Source organism: Bubalus bubalis, chromosome 9, assembly GCF_019923935.1.
Source record: "Bubalus bubalis isolate 160015118507 breed Murrah chromosome 9, NDDB_SH_1, whole genome shotgun sequence".
NCBI lineage: Eukaryota > Metazoa > Chordata > Mammalia > Artiodactyla > Bovidae > Bubalus > Bubalus bubalis.
In genome coordinates, this window is record NC_059165.1 from 12,612,880 (window position 1) to 12,630,624 (window position 17,745).

The 17,745-nt window shown below is 45.7% G+C and overlaps 1 protein-coding gene across 1 annotated transcript in view; it reads right to left on the reverse strand.

Moving 5' to 3' along the window:
* RGMB (repulsive guidance molecule BMP co-receptor b) overlaps positions 1-17,745 on the reverse strand; it is a 28,996-nt gene that overhangs the window by 9,904 nt on the left and 1,347 nt on the right. Inside the window, exons 3-4 of the mRNA XM_025292197.3 lie at positions 13,897-14,183; positions 8,228-8,736 (exon numbers count right to left, since the gene is read on the reverse strand). Of these exons, the coding sequence (XP_025147982.1) occupies positions 8,228-8,736; positions 13,897-14,183 (796 nt within the window). The remainder of the gene's footprint in view (positions 1-8,227; positions 8,737-13,896; positions 14,184-17,745) is intronic.

Genomic DNA, 17,745 nt, shown 5'->3' on the forward strand with positions numbered 1-17,745 from the left:
GGCAAGAATACCGGAGTGGGTTGACATTTCCTTCTTCAGGGGATCTTCCTGACCCAGGGATCAAACCCAGGTCTCCCGCATTGCAGGCAGACGCTTTACCCTCTGAGCCACCAGGGAAGCTGCTGTGCTTTGGACCAGAGGCTAAAAATACTGCAGTCACTCAGGGGCAGGAATCTGTCCCGGCAGGTCTGGCTTTCTGGGATCTCCCTCCTAATGGGGTGGAGCGGGGGCACACAGATCCCCAGGCTCTCGCAGCACCCCGGGTGAACGCTCTGGTCTGAGGTTCAGCACAGCTGTTTCCCAAACAGACGGGGATTATCAGGAAATCACAGCCCCTTTGATCGGTTTTCAGTTGGGGGAGGTAATTTAAAAAGCAAAAGGGCTTAAAGGTCTCAATGCACTCACATTCTGTCACTTCTAGGGTCAGTTTCAGGTTCCTAGGGCTATTAACAAAAAAAAAAAGCAAAGCCCAGTCAGGAACAAGGTGGTTAGAGGTGGTGACCATATATTCCAAGAAGCCAGTTAACTGGAAAGTTCCAAAACAATATCCTTCTGTCTTCATTTTCCTGAGGCAGGGAGCGGGGAAGGCATGGACCCCACATAAACATACACGTGTGCTTGTGTGTGTACTCACACCTTTAAAAAGGAAAGAGCAAACACTGACACCCTTTTCAGGGGCACATGCAGAGCAGATGAGAAGTTGGTCTTTAAATGCTGTCACATTAAGCCTATCCAGCGTACACAGTCAGCTCCAGCACTGAGGCAACCCCACCAGCAGGAGCTAAGGTTCTCTGGGCTCCGACTCCTAAAAGAACCAGCTCACTGGGACATACTGAGCTCCTCTCTGCACAGACCCAATTTCATCTGAAGTTCTTTCTAGACCCAACAGCAACGGGTTTTCACTGCAAGGCTCCCCCGTTAAATTCTGCATCTTAGATGTGTGCTGCAATTCTTGTTATACTTAGGACAAGCTGAGCAGCTTAAGAAGTCCTGAAGTTACCCCACCCAGGAGAACACAAAATCCAAACCAGTGGAAGAGCAAGTTCTACTTGCAGTCAAAACAAATAAAGACGAAACGGGTAAGGTAGCAGCTTTCATTGTTCGACACTGTAGGTATGACTCTTTTTACATGCCACATTCCGCAGGGGCAGAAACTGTTTGGTTAGCATTAATTGAAGCCAACAACCAAAAAAAAAGAAAAAATACCAACCATCCAATGTTTCCTGCTTGCCCCTTCCTCTCAAAATGTTGACTCAAAGAAAATTTAACAGGGCAGAGAGAGACATTTGGAAATGTGACAGAAAAACAAGTTCTAACGCTCAGCTGTGTATCAGACTTGGCTGGGCGCCTCTGGTTCAAACTATGGAGGAGGGTAGGTTTGTTTTCAAGTAGCAGAGGCCCAGAGCACTCGCAGGGAATTCTGGCTGGCTCAGGCAGGCACCGGGTTACTGTCACTTACATACGGGGAGATTCGGAAGGTCCTTTTCACCCTTCCAAACCACGTCTGGGACGGAGACCCTGGCACACGCAGAGATTTGAAATGTAAAACTGACAAGGTATACAGAGACAAATTTTATACATTTTTAGACAGTTTTCACTGACATCTTATATATTTCTTCCTTCCAGGGAACAGAAAGAAGACAGAGGCCTAGTTACCCAGAGTACATGCAGTTTGTACAGACAAAATGAAGGCAGATCTTGTTCAAGTATGGCCTAAAGAATAAGCCAGGTAGGCCTGTTTTCATCCCCCAAAATGATCATTCACATTAAGGGTACATCATGGAGCTAAGAATGTCGCCCCCTTTTCTTCTGCTTCCTTTGCCCAAATATAATCACCCCCAGGCAGTCTGCTGAAAACTATATGAAGCGAAGGTGAAAGTTTCTGGGCCTAAGACCTTAAAATCCAGTACAAACCAGAGCTATGCAGGAAGCAGAAAAGGGCCAACAGGAATACCACCACCTGGAACAACTGTAGCTGGTTTCTGTTCTAGAAACTATTCTTTTAATATTGTCTCTACAATAAAGAAATTCAGGGAGGAAAAGGATTAATCTAAGACATGCTTTTATGAGTCTTAAAAATGAGACAGACCCTGAAAAATCAACTTAACTAAGAACTGGTGATTCTGATGCTCAACTACCCTAGCAAGCTTTTGGGTATTAAAGATCAACTACCTTTCAACAACAGCAACCAGGGTTCCAGACCCTGCTAGGGTATCTCAGAGGAGTGAGGAAATCTGGGTGTAGGTGAGGGACCACCTTAAGGGTGGGAGGTGAAAAGGGAGACGGTACCGAGTGCTGAGAGTGAGAACACTGACCAGCGACAGTGGCCGGTGGGCAGGGTTATGTCCGAGGTACAGCGGCCCATCTCTCAGGCCCAGCTTCCTGGTCCTGACCCCCTGAGGCAACTTGCAGCACTTGGAACCAGCCTATAGCATGGGCCCCCAATGTTCTGAAAAGAAACCCTAAAAACGGCTTTCCCCCACCCCCGACACAAACCCCACAATTCTCCATGACATGAAGGCAGCAAAGTTTAGTTATGAGCTTAGACTAAGGCAGAGACTACATTCACCTCGGCATCTCCCAGACACCATAGGCCCTTCAATGCTTGGGGTTTCCAATGCAACACTAAATAGTACTTTTTATCAGAGAAATGAACACAGTATTCTGCACAGGGAGCTATACAACTGCAAACTTCTTTCCCATCTGTTCTGCAATATATCTCAACAATATAGCTCAATATATCTTGCAACTTTTTGTAATTTTTAAAACATTTCTGCAAAACAAGGAGGACCAGGACAAGATGCAAAACTTAAAGATGGCAAGAGTTATCTGTATTAACAGATAATCATAACAAAGAGCAATCTCAGATTTTAAGGGTTAGTTATCTGCAAGGAGCTCCTGGAAGGAATCTATATTCTCAAAGAATAGCCTATCGCCTCTGTAACAGTGTTGCATGCAAGGACAGGGTCCCTGTATTCAAAACCTAATTCTGTACACAAGAGGATGAGGCATCTTCCTTAGTGGACAAAAATAAGAATGATCACCACTGTGCAGCTCACAGAGTCTCCATAAAGATACTAAAAACATAACTGGTTACAAAAACTTAGCTACAAAAAAAATCCACTAGACTTAGGGTCAAAAGAGGACAGATTCCCAAAGCCTGATCCAGAGATATGCCTAAAAAAAAAAAAAAAAGATCCTTGGAAGGCTTTGCAACAGAGGCACATCTGGCTCTGACTTTATAACCAACAGAGAATGACCCAGAACATTGGTTTACGTGCCCACATTCTCCTGCTGAACAATAGGGCATGCTAAGGGGCATCAAAAGCAGGAGAGGACCCAACTCGTGCTCCAGGACCCTACAAGGGAAGGGCATTTTATCACCAGGGAACACTGTGGGCAGCCAGCGAGAATAGAGCCCAGGAACTCAAGACTTCCTGTATCTCCAGTATCATCAGCCAGTGGTGATTTCCAGGAAAATCTCTCAGCAAGTAGCCACAGCTCCAGAAGTACAGATATTTATGGACTTTGAAAGACAGGCTCTCTTCTCATGCTTTGGATAGGCACAGAGCCCTGCTGCCCATGGGTTACTGCAGCGGGTGGCCTGGGGCAGCGGCAAGGACGTACGAAGCACCTGAGTGTCCACTTGCCTGGCTTGGTCAAGCACAAGGAACACACTTCCTCCCCAAAACCAAACTGCCTGAAGGTAAACCACCTTCTCTCACTAACGGATGCAGTATAGAAGGGTCTGAAGATCTATAAAGGACTGGCTGTCATCTCAATATCCCCTCCTACTTGCAATGTTGTTTCCCTGACTTTGAAGAATAGGATAAGCAAGCTAGAATGTTGAAAAAAGGACATGATTACATTGAAAGGAAAGGTTTGAAAGACAAAGCAAAAGTACACAAGGTATTTGTACAAAATAATTGTTAAAAGTATTGCCACTGTTTGGTGGTTTAGTTGCTTAGTCATGTCCGACTCTTGCGACTCCATGGACTGTAGCCCACCAGGCTCCTCTGTCCATGGGATTCTCCAGGCAAGAACACTGGAATGGGTTGCCATTTCCTTCTCCAGGGGATCTTCCCGACCCAGGGATCAAACCCTGGTCTCTTGCATTGCAGGTAGATTCTCTACCAACTGAGCTACAAGGAAAGACCATTGTTTAGATGTATAATAAATGCATCCTTGAAATTTTAGGGAAAAGGAAATCATTTTAAATGTACCTGAGAAATTGGAGATTTTCATACATGCTACTAGGACTCCAATGAAATAATTCACACCAAAATTGCCTTCTGCAATCATGGCATATGCAATTCCTTCTTAGACCCACATAAACAGGGATACATAGTTACACAACATGAAGCTGAGACTGAGGGGTGGGCAAAGAGAACGTGGAAGAGAAGGTACGCTGCCCAGCACCCTCCACAGATGATCTGCTTGTTTATCTGTGTGAGGATCAGGAGAGAAAACAGCACTGTATCCCCCTGGAGCCCCAAATACAAACAGTGCTCCTTCCCACAGAGCCAACCCTGCCCGTTCTCAGCCCGTCCCCTCTCTCATATCTTTTCTGCAGAGCATTTGCAGGTCTGAAGCTGCCCGCCTCTTGTAGACAAAGATGGGGAAGGTGGCCCAGAGTGGACACGGATCTCAGCAGAGGTGGTGCAGGTGTGCCAAGGAGCCCTGGCAGCAGGGGGGAAAAACAACCCTGGTGTCCCCTCTAGGAACGCATCGAGCTAGCCAGGTGGCCAAGCACACAGACTCTGGGGAAGGGAGGGAACCGGACAGGCTGGTGCAGGGCACAGCCCAGAGCCTCAGCCCTGAGAAGGCATACCTGTGCACAGCTGGGTAGGGGGAGAGGACATGGACCAGGGGAGATGATACCACACCATCAAGCACTGCAGGCCTGGCGAAGAAAGGCTTCGCTAGCAGGAGGAGAAGCGGACGACAGAGGATGAGATGGCTGGGTGGCATCCCCGACTCAATGGACATGAGTTTGAGTAGACTCCAGGAGTGGGTGATGGACAGGGAGGCCTGGTGTGCTGTGGTCCGTGGGGTTGCAAAGAGTCAGACATGACTGAGCGACTGAACTGAACTGAACTGACCAGAGATGACTTTGTTTTCTTTCCCTCTGTTGTTTAGATTTCTTTCCCCCCTAAGCTTTGTCTTTCCATGATGAGGGAAACCTGGGTGTTCAGGGGGCAGGCAGAGCTCACAAAGACAGCCTTGAAGGTGATGGCCTGCTCAAGAAGCCCATGGCCCCAGGACTGAGTTGCCTGAGGAAAATACCTGAGTCCAGTGCTTTGCTTTCATGCTGAGGGTGGTGGAATGAATGGCTGCTTAGATACGATAGTTTCAGCATCGCATTTTTTTCGTGGTGTGTGTGTGTATATGTGTTAGCCACTCAGTCATGTCTGACTCTATGGGACCCCATGGACAGTAACCCACCAGGTTTCTCTGTCCATGGGATTCTCTAGGAGTGAATACCAGAGTGGATTGTTTTCACTGCTTAGAAATTTTTAAAAAGTTTTATTTTGGTCCTGGGTATAGCAGAAGGAATTGCAGTGCAAGATTTTAGGTCTTTGTTTGGTTTCACCAGCAAAGGCCATACCAACATGGAGACAGGCCCTCAAACAGTAACCTTCACATGCTTTTGGGCAGCTTTGGAGAGAGTTACAAAAAGAGAAAAGAAAAAAAAAAAACAAGCACTGGAGGTCATGAAGCTATAGAGTAATTTGTTGCTGAACAGCATGGTCACCAGATGTGGGGGAATACTTTCCCATAGGGCAATTAAAGACCAAACATTCTCGTTGTCTGCTTGAATTTATGTTAAAAGATAGATAACTTTTCCCTCTCTCCTTTCTGGAAAGGGTAAAACCTTTGATCCTCACCAAAGTGAGGGAGAAAACAAATTGTACTTACGTTATTTGCTAAAAACTATGATAGGTTCAACCACAACTGAAATAGAATGATCTAAAGTACTTCAATGTCAACTGTTGCATTCATATACTATGCATACTCATAAGGCAACCAGCTGTCCCCAGATATTTTCAACACGATCAGTAAAAAGTACAGTTTTGAAAGGCTGAACACCAAATAGGAGTGACATGTGACTGGATAGAAGGCTTGGAAAATAAAACTCTGGGCTTGTGAAAGAAACAATACAGCTGACCCCTGAACAACAGGGGAGTTAGTTGCAATGACCCCTGGGCAGTTGAAAATCCACTATAACGTTATAGCTATCCCTCTGTGTACAGGGTTCTGTACCCGATTCAAGCAGGGATCATGCAGTACTGCACTATTCACTACCGAAAAAAATCCGCATATGTGGACTGGCTGGGTTCAAACCCATGTTGTCCAAGGGTCAACTGTAAATTTTCCCATGCACACAGCACTTATTAATCTCAAAAGTATCGTGTGAAAGCTACCCTTCCAAGCCCTCAATTATCTGCAAAATTGATGATTTTCTGCATTTTCAATGGAATTGCCTTCTTGAATTTTCAGTGCCATGTCTTTTCAAAACCTATTACCAGGTTTTATGCCCTTTGAGTCTGCAATGATAAATTGTTGCTCATTGCTTACCTTATGACTTTGCAGCTATTAACTTTATAACATATAGCAAATACATATTGTAATATACAGACAGGAAAAATTATATACTTGCAAAATCCAGAGGAAGAAAAGTTTATTTGAGACATAAGGTTTGGAAAGGCAACCTTGGGTTTTATTGGGAACTGAAGTGTAAATAGTTTTAAGTTCCCCTAAGATGTCTAGGCCAATGTATAGTCTCCTTTGTTCAAGGTGATGACTTCTAATCTTAGATTTGTGACACCCCAGGGTGTCTCCATACAGTCTCTGGAAGTGTGCTAAAATTCCCTCCACAAAATGCCAAGTAAAATAATTTAAATTCACTTAAAAACTATGCTACATATGTTTGAAGGCAAGGCTTGGAATCAAGAGAACAGTCCTTAAGTATTATAAAAGCCTGCTAGCTGTCAATTACATTTTAATCTAACCCAACTGATGAAAAGATACAATAAACAAAATGAAATGATACAAAATAAGAAAACCTGTATGTGTGATTTTATAGTTGGAGAAGACAGCCAAGGAGCTGGTTCCTTGTTGTTACACTTTTTTTAACAATAGAAACATTTGAGAAAATTTGTTTATGGGTCTTCCTTACTATCTGCAGGCCTTCTCCAGCTGCCCAGAGTGGGGGGTGGTCATCTCCAGTTGTGGGGTGCAGGCCTCGCATTGTGGTGGCTTCTCTTGTTGCGGGACACGGGCTGGAGAGCTCTGACTCAGTAGACATGGTGAGTGAGCTTAGTAGTCTGGAGGCATGTGGGAGCTTCCTGGACCAGGGATTGAGCCTGTGTCCCCTGCACTGGCAGGTGGATTCTTCTCTACCACTGAGCCACCAGGGAAGCCCCTGGGACACCATTTTTGTGGAAAACCCTTTTGGACCTCTTTATTTACTAACGCCTGAATCAGCTTGGCCTGACAACTGGAAACCCAGTCACAGCTCCTCGCCACCTGTTTGCACTAAGACTCTGATGCCTTAACGCTGGCTTCGAGGCTCCCTCATCAGTATCAGTTTCTTTAAAATGAACAAACACCAACCACAGACAATGGCAGCTAGACCCGGTAAGCTTAATTTTGTCAGTTTTCCCTTCTGGTTGACTTAAATTTTATCCTGAGGTTACACGGAATTAGGTATTACTGCTCTGCAAAATCCACTTCTTAACTTCCCTGGTCACCACGTTTTACTATAGCTTCCAAGTTTCCAATAAGGTTTCCTGATGAGTCGCTCTCTTAGGTTCCACGGCGTTCTTTGTTCAGAGCACCCACTGCAGTCATCTGATAAATCTGAACATGGATTTCTTCAAGAGCCACACACATCTGCACTCAAAAATGACATCACTGGAAAAAAAGAACTTTTTTTTTCATTAAACAGGCCTGCCTTTTCCCTAGAGAACCCAACTTCACTGTTTCCTTTTTATTTTTCATATCATTGCCTATTTAAACTTAGACCTACAAGAATTCCAGTGAGAAAATTTTTTTTTTACCAAGTAACTTTCATTTAATCCTTTATCCACCTTCTGTGCCGAGCTGGCCAACAGAAGTTCCTTTTAAACAAGGTCTTTTGTATCATATTTCAACAGTCGTCTGAAGAATCAAACATCTGAAAGTTACAGAAGGAAAGAAGAAGAAGAAAAAAAAGTACACTTGCCTTATTTGTCGCAGTGGCACTGGATCCAGGGACCACGGGCACATTCGTCACTTGAACTGAAAGATAATTATTGTCTATGAGTGGCCAAGCACCTTCCACTTTGCATGTCTGGAAGTGATCCTTGAAAGTTCTAAGGTGAGGGTCTCCGAACAAGCCACAGAAAAGGTAATTGGGAGGGTTCTGGTCCCCGCCCCTGTGTTCTCTGGCTCCCGCGTGGCTGTGATAGTTACAAGGGTCATGGGTCACTTCCGGGTTGGTAGACGATGTGGGTCCATCCTTGGAACAGTTTCTCTGGCTCATGAGGTCGCTGATACCCAACACAGCAGAATGGTACACTAGGTTACCACGGCAGGCTTTGGAAGTCCGCTGGGTGCAGCCAGCATAGGCACGCAGAGCCTTGCAGAACTCAGAGTCAAAGCCATCGACCGCGGAGTTCAGGTGTGAAGTCAGGGACACAAAGTCCGTGGTGCATTTCTGGATTCGACACTGAGCTGGCTGCTGGCAGTCACCTAGGAAAAAGAAGATTAAGACCGAATGTTTTTAAAAGGCTTCACAACTTTCTGAGCTGCATGAGAAAAGGACATTCTCCCCTGGGAACTGTTTGTTCTATTTCCTATACTCCTATTTTAAGAAGGCCTTCAGAAATAGGGTTGCATTGTGGCTTCTTGGCCTCTCACAAAGTAAGCCACTGGAAGAACCACTGCATGCAGCTGGTTAACTTAACAACTAAAGCGTGGGCCATTGCGAGTGAACAGGAGTTTAGCCAGGTGTTCTTAGGCTAAACTACAAGGGAACGATAAAGGAAATATTTTATCAACTTTGCTCTTGTTTATAGATTTTGAGAAAGATCCCTTTGCTCTAAGGCCAAGTCAAAGATGTGAACTTTGTTTTGATTTTGAAAACTGCGTAAGTAATTTGCTTTGAAAAGCACAGTCTGTACACAAAATCACGAGTAAAGCCTGCACACTTAAGGGAGGGGAAACTCCTAAATTATAGCGTGATTAGTTAAAACACCTTTACCCGATTCTACTCTAGCTACAGGGCAAGAATATCAGGAAAAAATCCAGGTACTACGTTATTCTGTCTTTCTTGAGAAATATTTACCAACAAATTGCATATAAACTAACACACATAATCCCTTGGTTTCTACAAAGTGTAAATGATCGTTTAAAAAAATAAAGTGACTGATTTGACCAAGCTAGGTATTCACTATCCCATAATATCAATCACCCCGGGATTCTAGCTCCTCAACAGTTCACAGTAAAAGTATGCTAACTCAAAATGTACACGACACTGACAGGTGATCCCACCAACTGTGTTTTTTTCTAGAAACAGAACCAGAGACAGAATTCTTTGAGTATATATAAAACTACTTTTCCCCCTTAAATCAATGATTCACATAAACTTAATGATTTAAGCAAAGCTAACATAAAGTAATGAAAAATCATACGATCACTGCCCTACTATTTAAACAGTGAGTTTTCAAATTATGGTTTGCCCCTAACTTTTTAGACAAAAGTTTGTAAAATCTCTCAAAGCACAAAACCCACAATGAACTGCCAATACTAGGTCAGTGTGTGTACTAATCAGTTTAATATTGTATTCCTTAAAAGGAGAACACCAGAAACACGGAAAAGAAAAACAATTTTCTATATTGTCCACCTCAAATTTTATAGAAATGAACTGTAACACATTATTTGTGTTACCTGCACATTCTTTATAGGTATCTCAACTATGGAGGAGCCTCAATCTCAAGTCTTAGGTTCCTCATCTGAGAAATGAATAGGTTGTTCGAAAGTAAATTCTGTGATCTTTTCTAGGCATGAAATATCCGAGGGGGTGCATCAGTCAGTAGAGTATTATTAAATGTGTAATTATTCAAGATTTAGGCATAACAAAACTTCAGGATGATATCAAGATTTAGGACATTATCTGATAAAGACTTTAAAATTAACCCTAATAATCATCGTAGAAAGATATTTTAGTCTTTTCAGTAGTAAACTGCTTTTAAATGAGTGAAATAGCCTGTAATCTTTGTTCCTGGCATCAGCTGGGGAAACGAGGAGTCGATGACAACCTCGTAAGGCACTCCCCCAACCATCCCTAAGTTTCCAAAACCAAAAAGGGAAAATGTAGTCAAGACTGGATATCTGACTTAACACAAGTAAAAGAGAAGATTAAAATATTTTAATATTTTGGAGCTGTGAATTTACAGCTGTTACTTAAAGGCACTAAATAAAAATCACAGATACATCTTTATGCATTTGGCCTCTTTCATGTTTTCTCATTCCAAAGTCGACAAAAGCAGCTCTAGTATTTATAGAATTCCTCTCTACAAAGTAGATCAAATCATCTTTCAACTGTTTTTACTCAAAAAGGCAAAAGTGGAAACAAAAAAATAAAACCAGCCAACAACCCCCAAAGCGGTATTAAAGCCATTTTACAGATGGGAAAATCAAGACAAAGGGACACTAAAGGCCTTGACCTGGCTGGACTGTAAACTGCCAGCATGAAGCCCAGGACATGTGCCTTTCCTCAAATCTCGTTTTCATTCCCCCAACAAAATTTCTGATTCCCAAGACAGTACTTGATAGCTTAAAAAAAAACAAAAACAAAAAAAAAACACACTTCAGGAACAGCAACATCTTTTCTCTTTTTCTTTTAAAATCAGATTCACAGCAAGCAGTAAGCAAGAAAATAAATATATGAGCCAAGGCTCATTCAGTATCGAACAGCTTTTGGACAACACATAAATGACAACACAAGAACTTTCCGCTAAACTTGCAGGGCCTATTCTGTTCTTTTTATGGTCTATAAAATCTAGCTGAGCGTACACTTACTTATAATTATTTCAAATAGTCATAAAAATATCAAAAGTAAGACCAGCATGGAAATGCAGATGCAACTGTTTAGAAAGGAAAAGCAGAATCTAGACTCCCAGATCCTTTTTTGTTCCCTTCCTCCCTTCCCCACGCCCTTTGTCATAGCAGGTAGGTGCTGATTCCTTTGAGAAATCTCACACAAAACACAGTTCCTTGGATTCCTTTGTTTTGGATGAGGTTTCTAACAGACTTTTTGAATAGAGACGGTGGGATGTAGGAGGGCTAACCAGAGAGAAAGTGCATGTGGGTCAGCAGTTTCAGCCCCATCACAGGCTCCTGTGTATAATGACTAATTTGCAGCATACACCCAGAAATATCTAGGCTTCATGAATTTATAATGACAATGCACACTTTGCCTGTAAGAGGCGGTAAAGTAAGCCTCCTGTCAAAATGCCAAGACAATGCAGAGCAGAAACAATTTCAAGGATGCAGCCAAGAAAACCATGAAGTGTATGAGTAAGCAAGGAACTCCCATATTGGATCTCCATTCAGGAAGCGTAGAGGTTTGCTTAAGGAAAAAAAAAAAAAAGAATAAAAGTATCCTTTTCATTTCCCAAGGGCAGAATTCAAAATGTGCAGCTACAGATTTATTTTTTCAAATCATACCATCTATGATGTGACCATATTTTCATCCCAGTAAATGAAATTTACTAAAGGATTTGTCAGTCTAGAGCTCTCATGAATGATGCAGACATAAAGACCTCACCATTCAAGGCGGTTTCCGCAATGTCAGGCCTGCACGGGTGAATCTGCAGCCCAATCATCAGATTATACTAAAAGAAATGAGATATGCTGAAATGAATTAAGTGCAACGCAGAGCCATCTGGGGTGTGCAGGCAAATTATAAGGATCCGGACATAAAACATATGGTGGCCCATCTGTAAAGAGCATGAGGTGAGGCTGGCTGCTCTGAGGAGACACAACTGCCCTGCATTTCAATAGCACCATTCTTCAAAGAACTCTCTCCAAAGGAGCCCTCTTTCCTAAAACCAGATTAATTGCTTCATTCCAACAATCTATCCACAGATATCACTCACTACGGCAACTCAGGGTCGAATCTAATGGGGACTTCAGTGTGAGCACATTAGGATACTGAGAGGAGTTTCACATTCCAAGTTCTTGAACTCAGGCACCTTAATTTTCTAAACCTTTAAACCAACTTCTTAGGCCTTTCAGAGGCCATCGAAGAAAGCTTCAAGGACCACATTCCAATCCTGTTACAGGACCCTATGGCAAGTAAAGGAAACAACATCTAAGCAGTCAAGAGGGTCACAGTCCTGCCCACCAGCTCAATTTCCATTTCAAGAAATCTACACTTTGACATTATGGACACTTTTTTTTTTTTTTCACACAAAACACTCCTGAATATATTTTTTGACACATCATAAAAAGTTTTCCATGCAACCGTGAGCAGACTGACTTTATTTTCTAAGGTTCTAAAATCACTAATTAAAAACCTTCATCATTGTAAAACTTGCTATTTACACTCTCTATTAAGACTTCAGTCTGTTTCCACAAGTGACAGTGTTAAAATGCAGCTGTTACATCACAATGCAAAGTTACGCAAAACTAAATTTAGTCATCTGCTCAAATGTCACATTTTTTCCCCATTACTTGAAAGACCTCCCGGATTTTTAACACCGCTGGTATGACTTAATAAATAAATAAAAATTAACTCTGGCACAGTTGGGTGGCATTACAGTTCAGTATTCTCCGGATCAGAGTGTTGTGATTGCTGTCCCACAAATACAGGACAAAAAGATCTCAAAGGATAAGTATCTAATGCTCTAGGTGCTCTCAAACTAAAAGATAGATTGTCTTTTTCAATTTGGCACTGAAAAAACTTTTTGTCTAGATATGCTGCTAGGAATGGTACTTATTTGTAAAGGGCGTTCTAGATCACCCCCCCCCCCCACCCCGGCTTTCTTGAGATATAACTGACATACATCGTGTTCATGAAAAGATCTTAAAAAGAAAAACAAGCAAAACACGCAAGAAGGCTCATCGTCGCTAAGACAAAAAGATTTTACTTCGTTAAGAACAGATTCCTCACTGCTGCTTCCACTGGGGAAGTTCCCGAAGGCAAGAGATCGGTCACACTCTCCTGGAATCCCCCAAAACACGCGGCTAGCCACAAAGCACGAAGTTTTTCCAAAGGGGGGTGAAAGCTGAAATTAAAAGGGGCTTTCGCAAATATGAAAGCGATCCCAGTTTAAAGACGTCTTAAGTGACTTCGAGATGAATCCCCAGGTTTTCAAACGGGTAGAATTATCTTCCCATCGGGTGCCATTTCTTCGCCTCGACGCCACCCCCAACTCCAGGGCAGCAGCAGCAACCAGGCTCTTCTCCCCAGCCTAGGAGGCGACGGCGGCGGCGGCGGCGGCGGAAACCTGATCCCAGCCCGACTTTCAGTAAAACACCCATGTAGAGAGCAATAGAGCATCCGGAACGTTCGTCTCGGGAGCGCAGCCCCCCGCCCGCGCGCTACATCTTTGATAGGTGGCTGCGGGAGGAGAGATCCATCCACGGTCCGAGCAGAAGGCGGGGACGGCGTGCGGGCGGGAGGCAGGGCGAAAGGCCGCTCCCGTGTGCCCTGGGCGCGCCGCTCGGTTGGCGGGTGTGTTCCTGCCGCCGCGCCCCAGCCCGGCCACGGTGCGGGTCAGGAGCTGGGGAGGCCTTTCCCGCTCCGGCCAGCGCCTTCTGCCCCCCGGGGGTGGGGGGATAGGGGACCCCAGCCCCACTGACCCTAGAGGCGGCTCCCCCACCCCGCGCGCTTGCCCCCCGTACCTGCATGAAGCAGCCCGAGGCTGAGCAGCAACAGCAGCAGCAGCGCCAGGGGCGGCGGGCCGAGCTCGGGGCGGCGGCGGGGGCGGCGGCGCGGCTCAGCCCCGGCGGCAGCGGCGGCGGAGGCTGGGGCGGCGGCGGCGCAGTAGGGCGATACTGCTCTCAAGCCCATGCCCGTCCATGCAGCTCTCGTGGGCTCCGGCGAGGGCGGCGGCGCGGGCGCCGTGGCGGGTCCCGGGCCTGGGCGGCGGCATGGGCCGGAGGGAGCGCCCCGCTTCCTCTTCTTCCTCCTTCAGCCCCGCGTCGGATGCGGGCCGCCGCCGCCGCCGCCGCAGGAGCAGCAGAAGCGAGCCGGGCGCCGCGGGCGGAGCGCGTCGGCGGCGTCGGCCGCCGGGAGCGGAGGCATCGTGGCGGCCGGAGTCGGCGGGCGGGCGGAGGGCGGGAGGAGAGAGCGGAGGGCGGGGAAGGAAAAGACACAAAGACGGTGAGCGAGTGCGAAGCCCGGCCGGCAGCGCTTGCGCGGGGCGTCCCCGGGCCAGCGTGGGCTCGGCGGGCGCGGAAACGCACCGAACGGAGCCCCGAGCGGCGGCCCGCAGCCGCCGGCTGCCGAGATCACTCTGTGCCGGGGGGCCCCCGCGCTCGATCAATCTCAGCCCCGCACTGCCGCCCCGCCCCTCCCGACGCCCCGCCAATCCGCGCCGGCCCCGCCCCGCCCCTCCCCGCCCCCTCTAACTCCATTGGCAGAGAGGCGGGAGCTGTGGACGCAGTCGGCCACTCATAGGGTCCCTTGCGCCCGCCCCGCCCTCCGGCCCCGCCCCTCCGGGCCCCCGCCCCCTGTTCCCAGCCTCCCCGGGGTGATTCGAGTTCCGCGTCCCGCCCGCCACCGGTCAGGTCGGCGGCGCTGCGGCCCAGCCTCCCTATTGCTGGTTGCGGCCTCCGCGCTCCCCTCCACCCTCTCCTGCAATGTACTATCGCCCCGCGCCCAGTGGAGACGGGCGACGGCAGCTCCGTACAGTCGTTACAAAGTCGTTACAAAGAAGCCGGCCTTTGGCCTTTCCGAGAAGGAAAGTGATTGGGTTCAACGTCCCTCTCCGTAACGCATTTATTTAGATCACCAGCCCCCGACCCTGTCCCTGCCCTACAGCCCTGGATCCTCGGAGGAAACGGGCGCGTTTATGCCTAGCGCCCGGCGGTAGATCCCTTCGAGGCCAATCGCATTTGCTGAGCCGCGTTCTGAGCCCGCTGTGGACTTTTTTTTTTTTTTTTTTTTAAGTAAGTTCCGTTCAGTTCAGTCGCTCAGTCGTGTCCGACTCTTTGCGATCCCACGGACCGCAGCACGCCAGGCCTCCCTGTCAATCACCAGCTCCCGGAGTTTACTCAAACCTACGTCCATCGAGTCGGTGATGCCATCCAACCATCTCATCTTGTGTCGGCTCCTTCTTCTCCCGCCTTCAATCTTTCCCAGCATCAGGGTGTTTTCAAATGAGTCTTTTTTTTTTTTTTTTTTTTTTTTTTTTTTAGTAAAGCCACTGCCTTCTGAGCCGATTCGGGACTTTTGGTAAAGCCAGTCGCGTTGGAAATGCGAATGTGACCCGTGGTCCGGAACGAATCGGATGGCCTGGGAAGGTAGCCACCAGCTCCCTGGTGGAGTTCGCGGGCAGCTGGTGTTCCTGTCACTCTGACATTTTTCCCTTCCTGAAAGCAGTTGGGGAGGGGGGTCTGAGAGTAGGGTGAACGTCTACGTGTTCTGTTACACTGTAGTTAGATTCATGAGGATAGTGAGTTTTAATGCAGTGTAATTTTATACCATGATCTGTTGTTGCTCCGTGGCTTTTCCACAAATGTTCATCGTCTATTAGCAAATTAATTCAATAGCAGGTCCATTTCTACTTTTGCGATAGGATGGCTCCAAAAATGAGAGGGAAACCAATTGCTGGAGGGAAAGGAGACTTCCAGAGATACAGGAAAGCATGTTTTATGAGGTCGATGATAGGTTCCAATTTGCTATCAGCAGGTGTGAAGTGGTATCTAATCTCAAGAACGGCCTCAAAGGCCAGGAGCCACTTCATACTGTCCTGTCTTTGCCTTTCTCCAACACTCCAGTGTTCTTGCCTGGAGAATCCCCTGGACAGAAGAGCCTGGCGGGGCTACAGTCCGTAGGGTCGCAAAGAGTCCGACAGGACTAAGCGATTTGGCACAGCACCGCAGCACCGCAAAGGGCAATGGGCTGCCATTTTAAATGAACTTATATCCAAGTCGCAGTCTGCAACTCTACCTGCTACATTACTCAGAATCCCTAATTTAGGAATTTTCGTATCAACCACGGACATGTTAGTATTCCACATGTTAAAAAGTGCCAGTCAATGGACCAGGATAATTGAGAGCAAACCTTCCATCACTCCAGCTTCCTCATAACACACGTTCTGAATTATACAAACCACTAGCTCCCTAATGAAGGATGCCTATCTATTTTTACTGCAACTTTTCATTACTTACTTATTACATACTATGATGACTCAAGTGGTAAACATACCTTTCACTGCCCACGATATAACCCAAGTCTTGTGTGTATCCATAATATGCTTAATAGTAGCTTCAGAGTTGCCTGGAGAAATGACTTTTGGGGGGAAGTTATGTGATATGATTTTTAGGTGATACTGTGAAGTAAATACTGTTAAGCCCCAAATAGATTTTCCTGCAATTACTACATATTACTAATGAAATCAAGTCAATGAAACCCTGGTAAACCTCTTTTTCAAAGTAATCCAATGTAAACAGTATCTTTCAAAGCATTTTGCTAACAGTCTAATGTTTCCTCTTCCTTAACCCAAGATTTAATTCGACTCCTATGAAAGAAGAATCCCACTTTATTGACCATACTTTAAAACATATAACCAAGAGTTAAGGATCAAATTCAGTTTAGTTTGAGTTCAGGAGTTTTTTCACTCCTGATTTTCTATAATTTTCCTCCCTTTCCTCTTCTCCCTCCTGTATCTTGTTCCTTAAGTACATGGTTGCTCTAGATTTTACCAACAGAGGGCACCCCCGAGTCATTGCACGTCCTAGCGTCCTGAAATGGAACTATTGTTCTTTAGAGGAAAAACTTCATTTCTTTTGAGGTGCTTTATTGCTCCTCTGTTGTAAACATTTGACAAGCCCAAGATTTATACGCCTAAGAATTCATTTTTTATTGCTGCATAAGTGTTCAGTATGCTAGAGGAAAATATTAATTTTCACAATTAAACCGCAAGGTGGTTCTTATTTTCAGGACATTAGGTTAGTTGACACATTCGCCGGGTACATTCGGACTGTTAACAAGATCCGAAGTCAGCTTGGGAAGCAAGAGCGTGGTGAATGGTCAATTATAGCGTACCCACTTTCCCAGCTAGTATGCCGCAAGTTAAGGAGTCTTTTCAGACTCTACGAAGAAAAATCTGGAGAGGGAGCTAGAACACAAACATAAAATCGATGACTTATAAAAGTTTTATATTTTAATAAAAAATAAAACCGTGAGGTGACAGCTTGCATAATTCAAACAAATCCATCCCGTTTCTTGCCCCTTGTATTCTTCCTTCCTTCCTTTTTATTTTCAGGAAGAAAAGAGGAAACCAGAACAGTACAATTGGGGGACACAGGAAAGCATCTCATAGTATGAACGTGCCAAATGGGTAGAAATAAAACACATGCCAGCAACATTAATGGATTCTAAACAGACGGGGTTTCTTTTCGGGAACCTTTACATGATGTCTAACTGTTCCCCTGTTAATATACAGAATCTCCATTTCCAGAAATCTACCAGGACCCTCTTCTAACAGACCACCCCGGGGCAGAGGAGCCAGGAATCGGACCCAG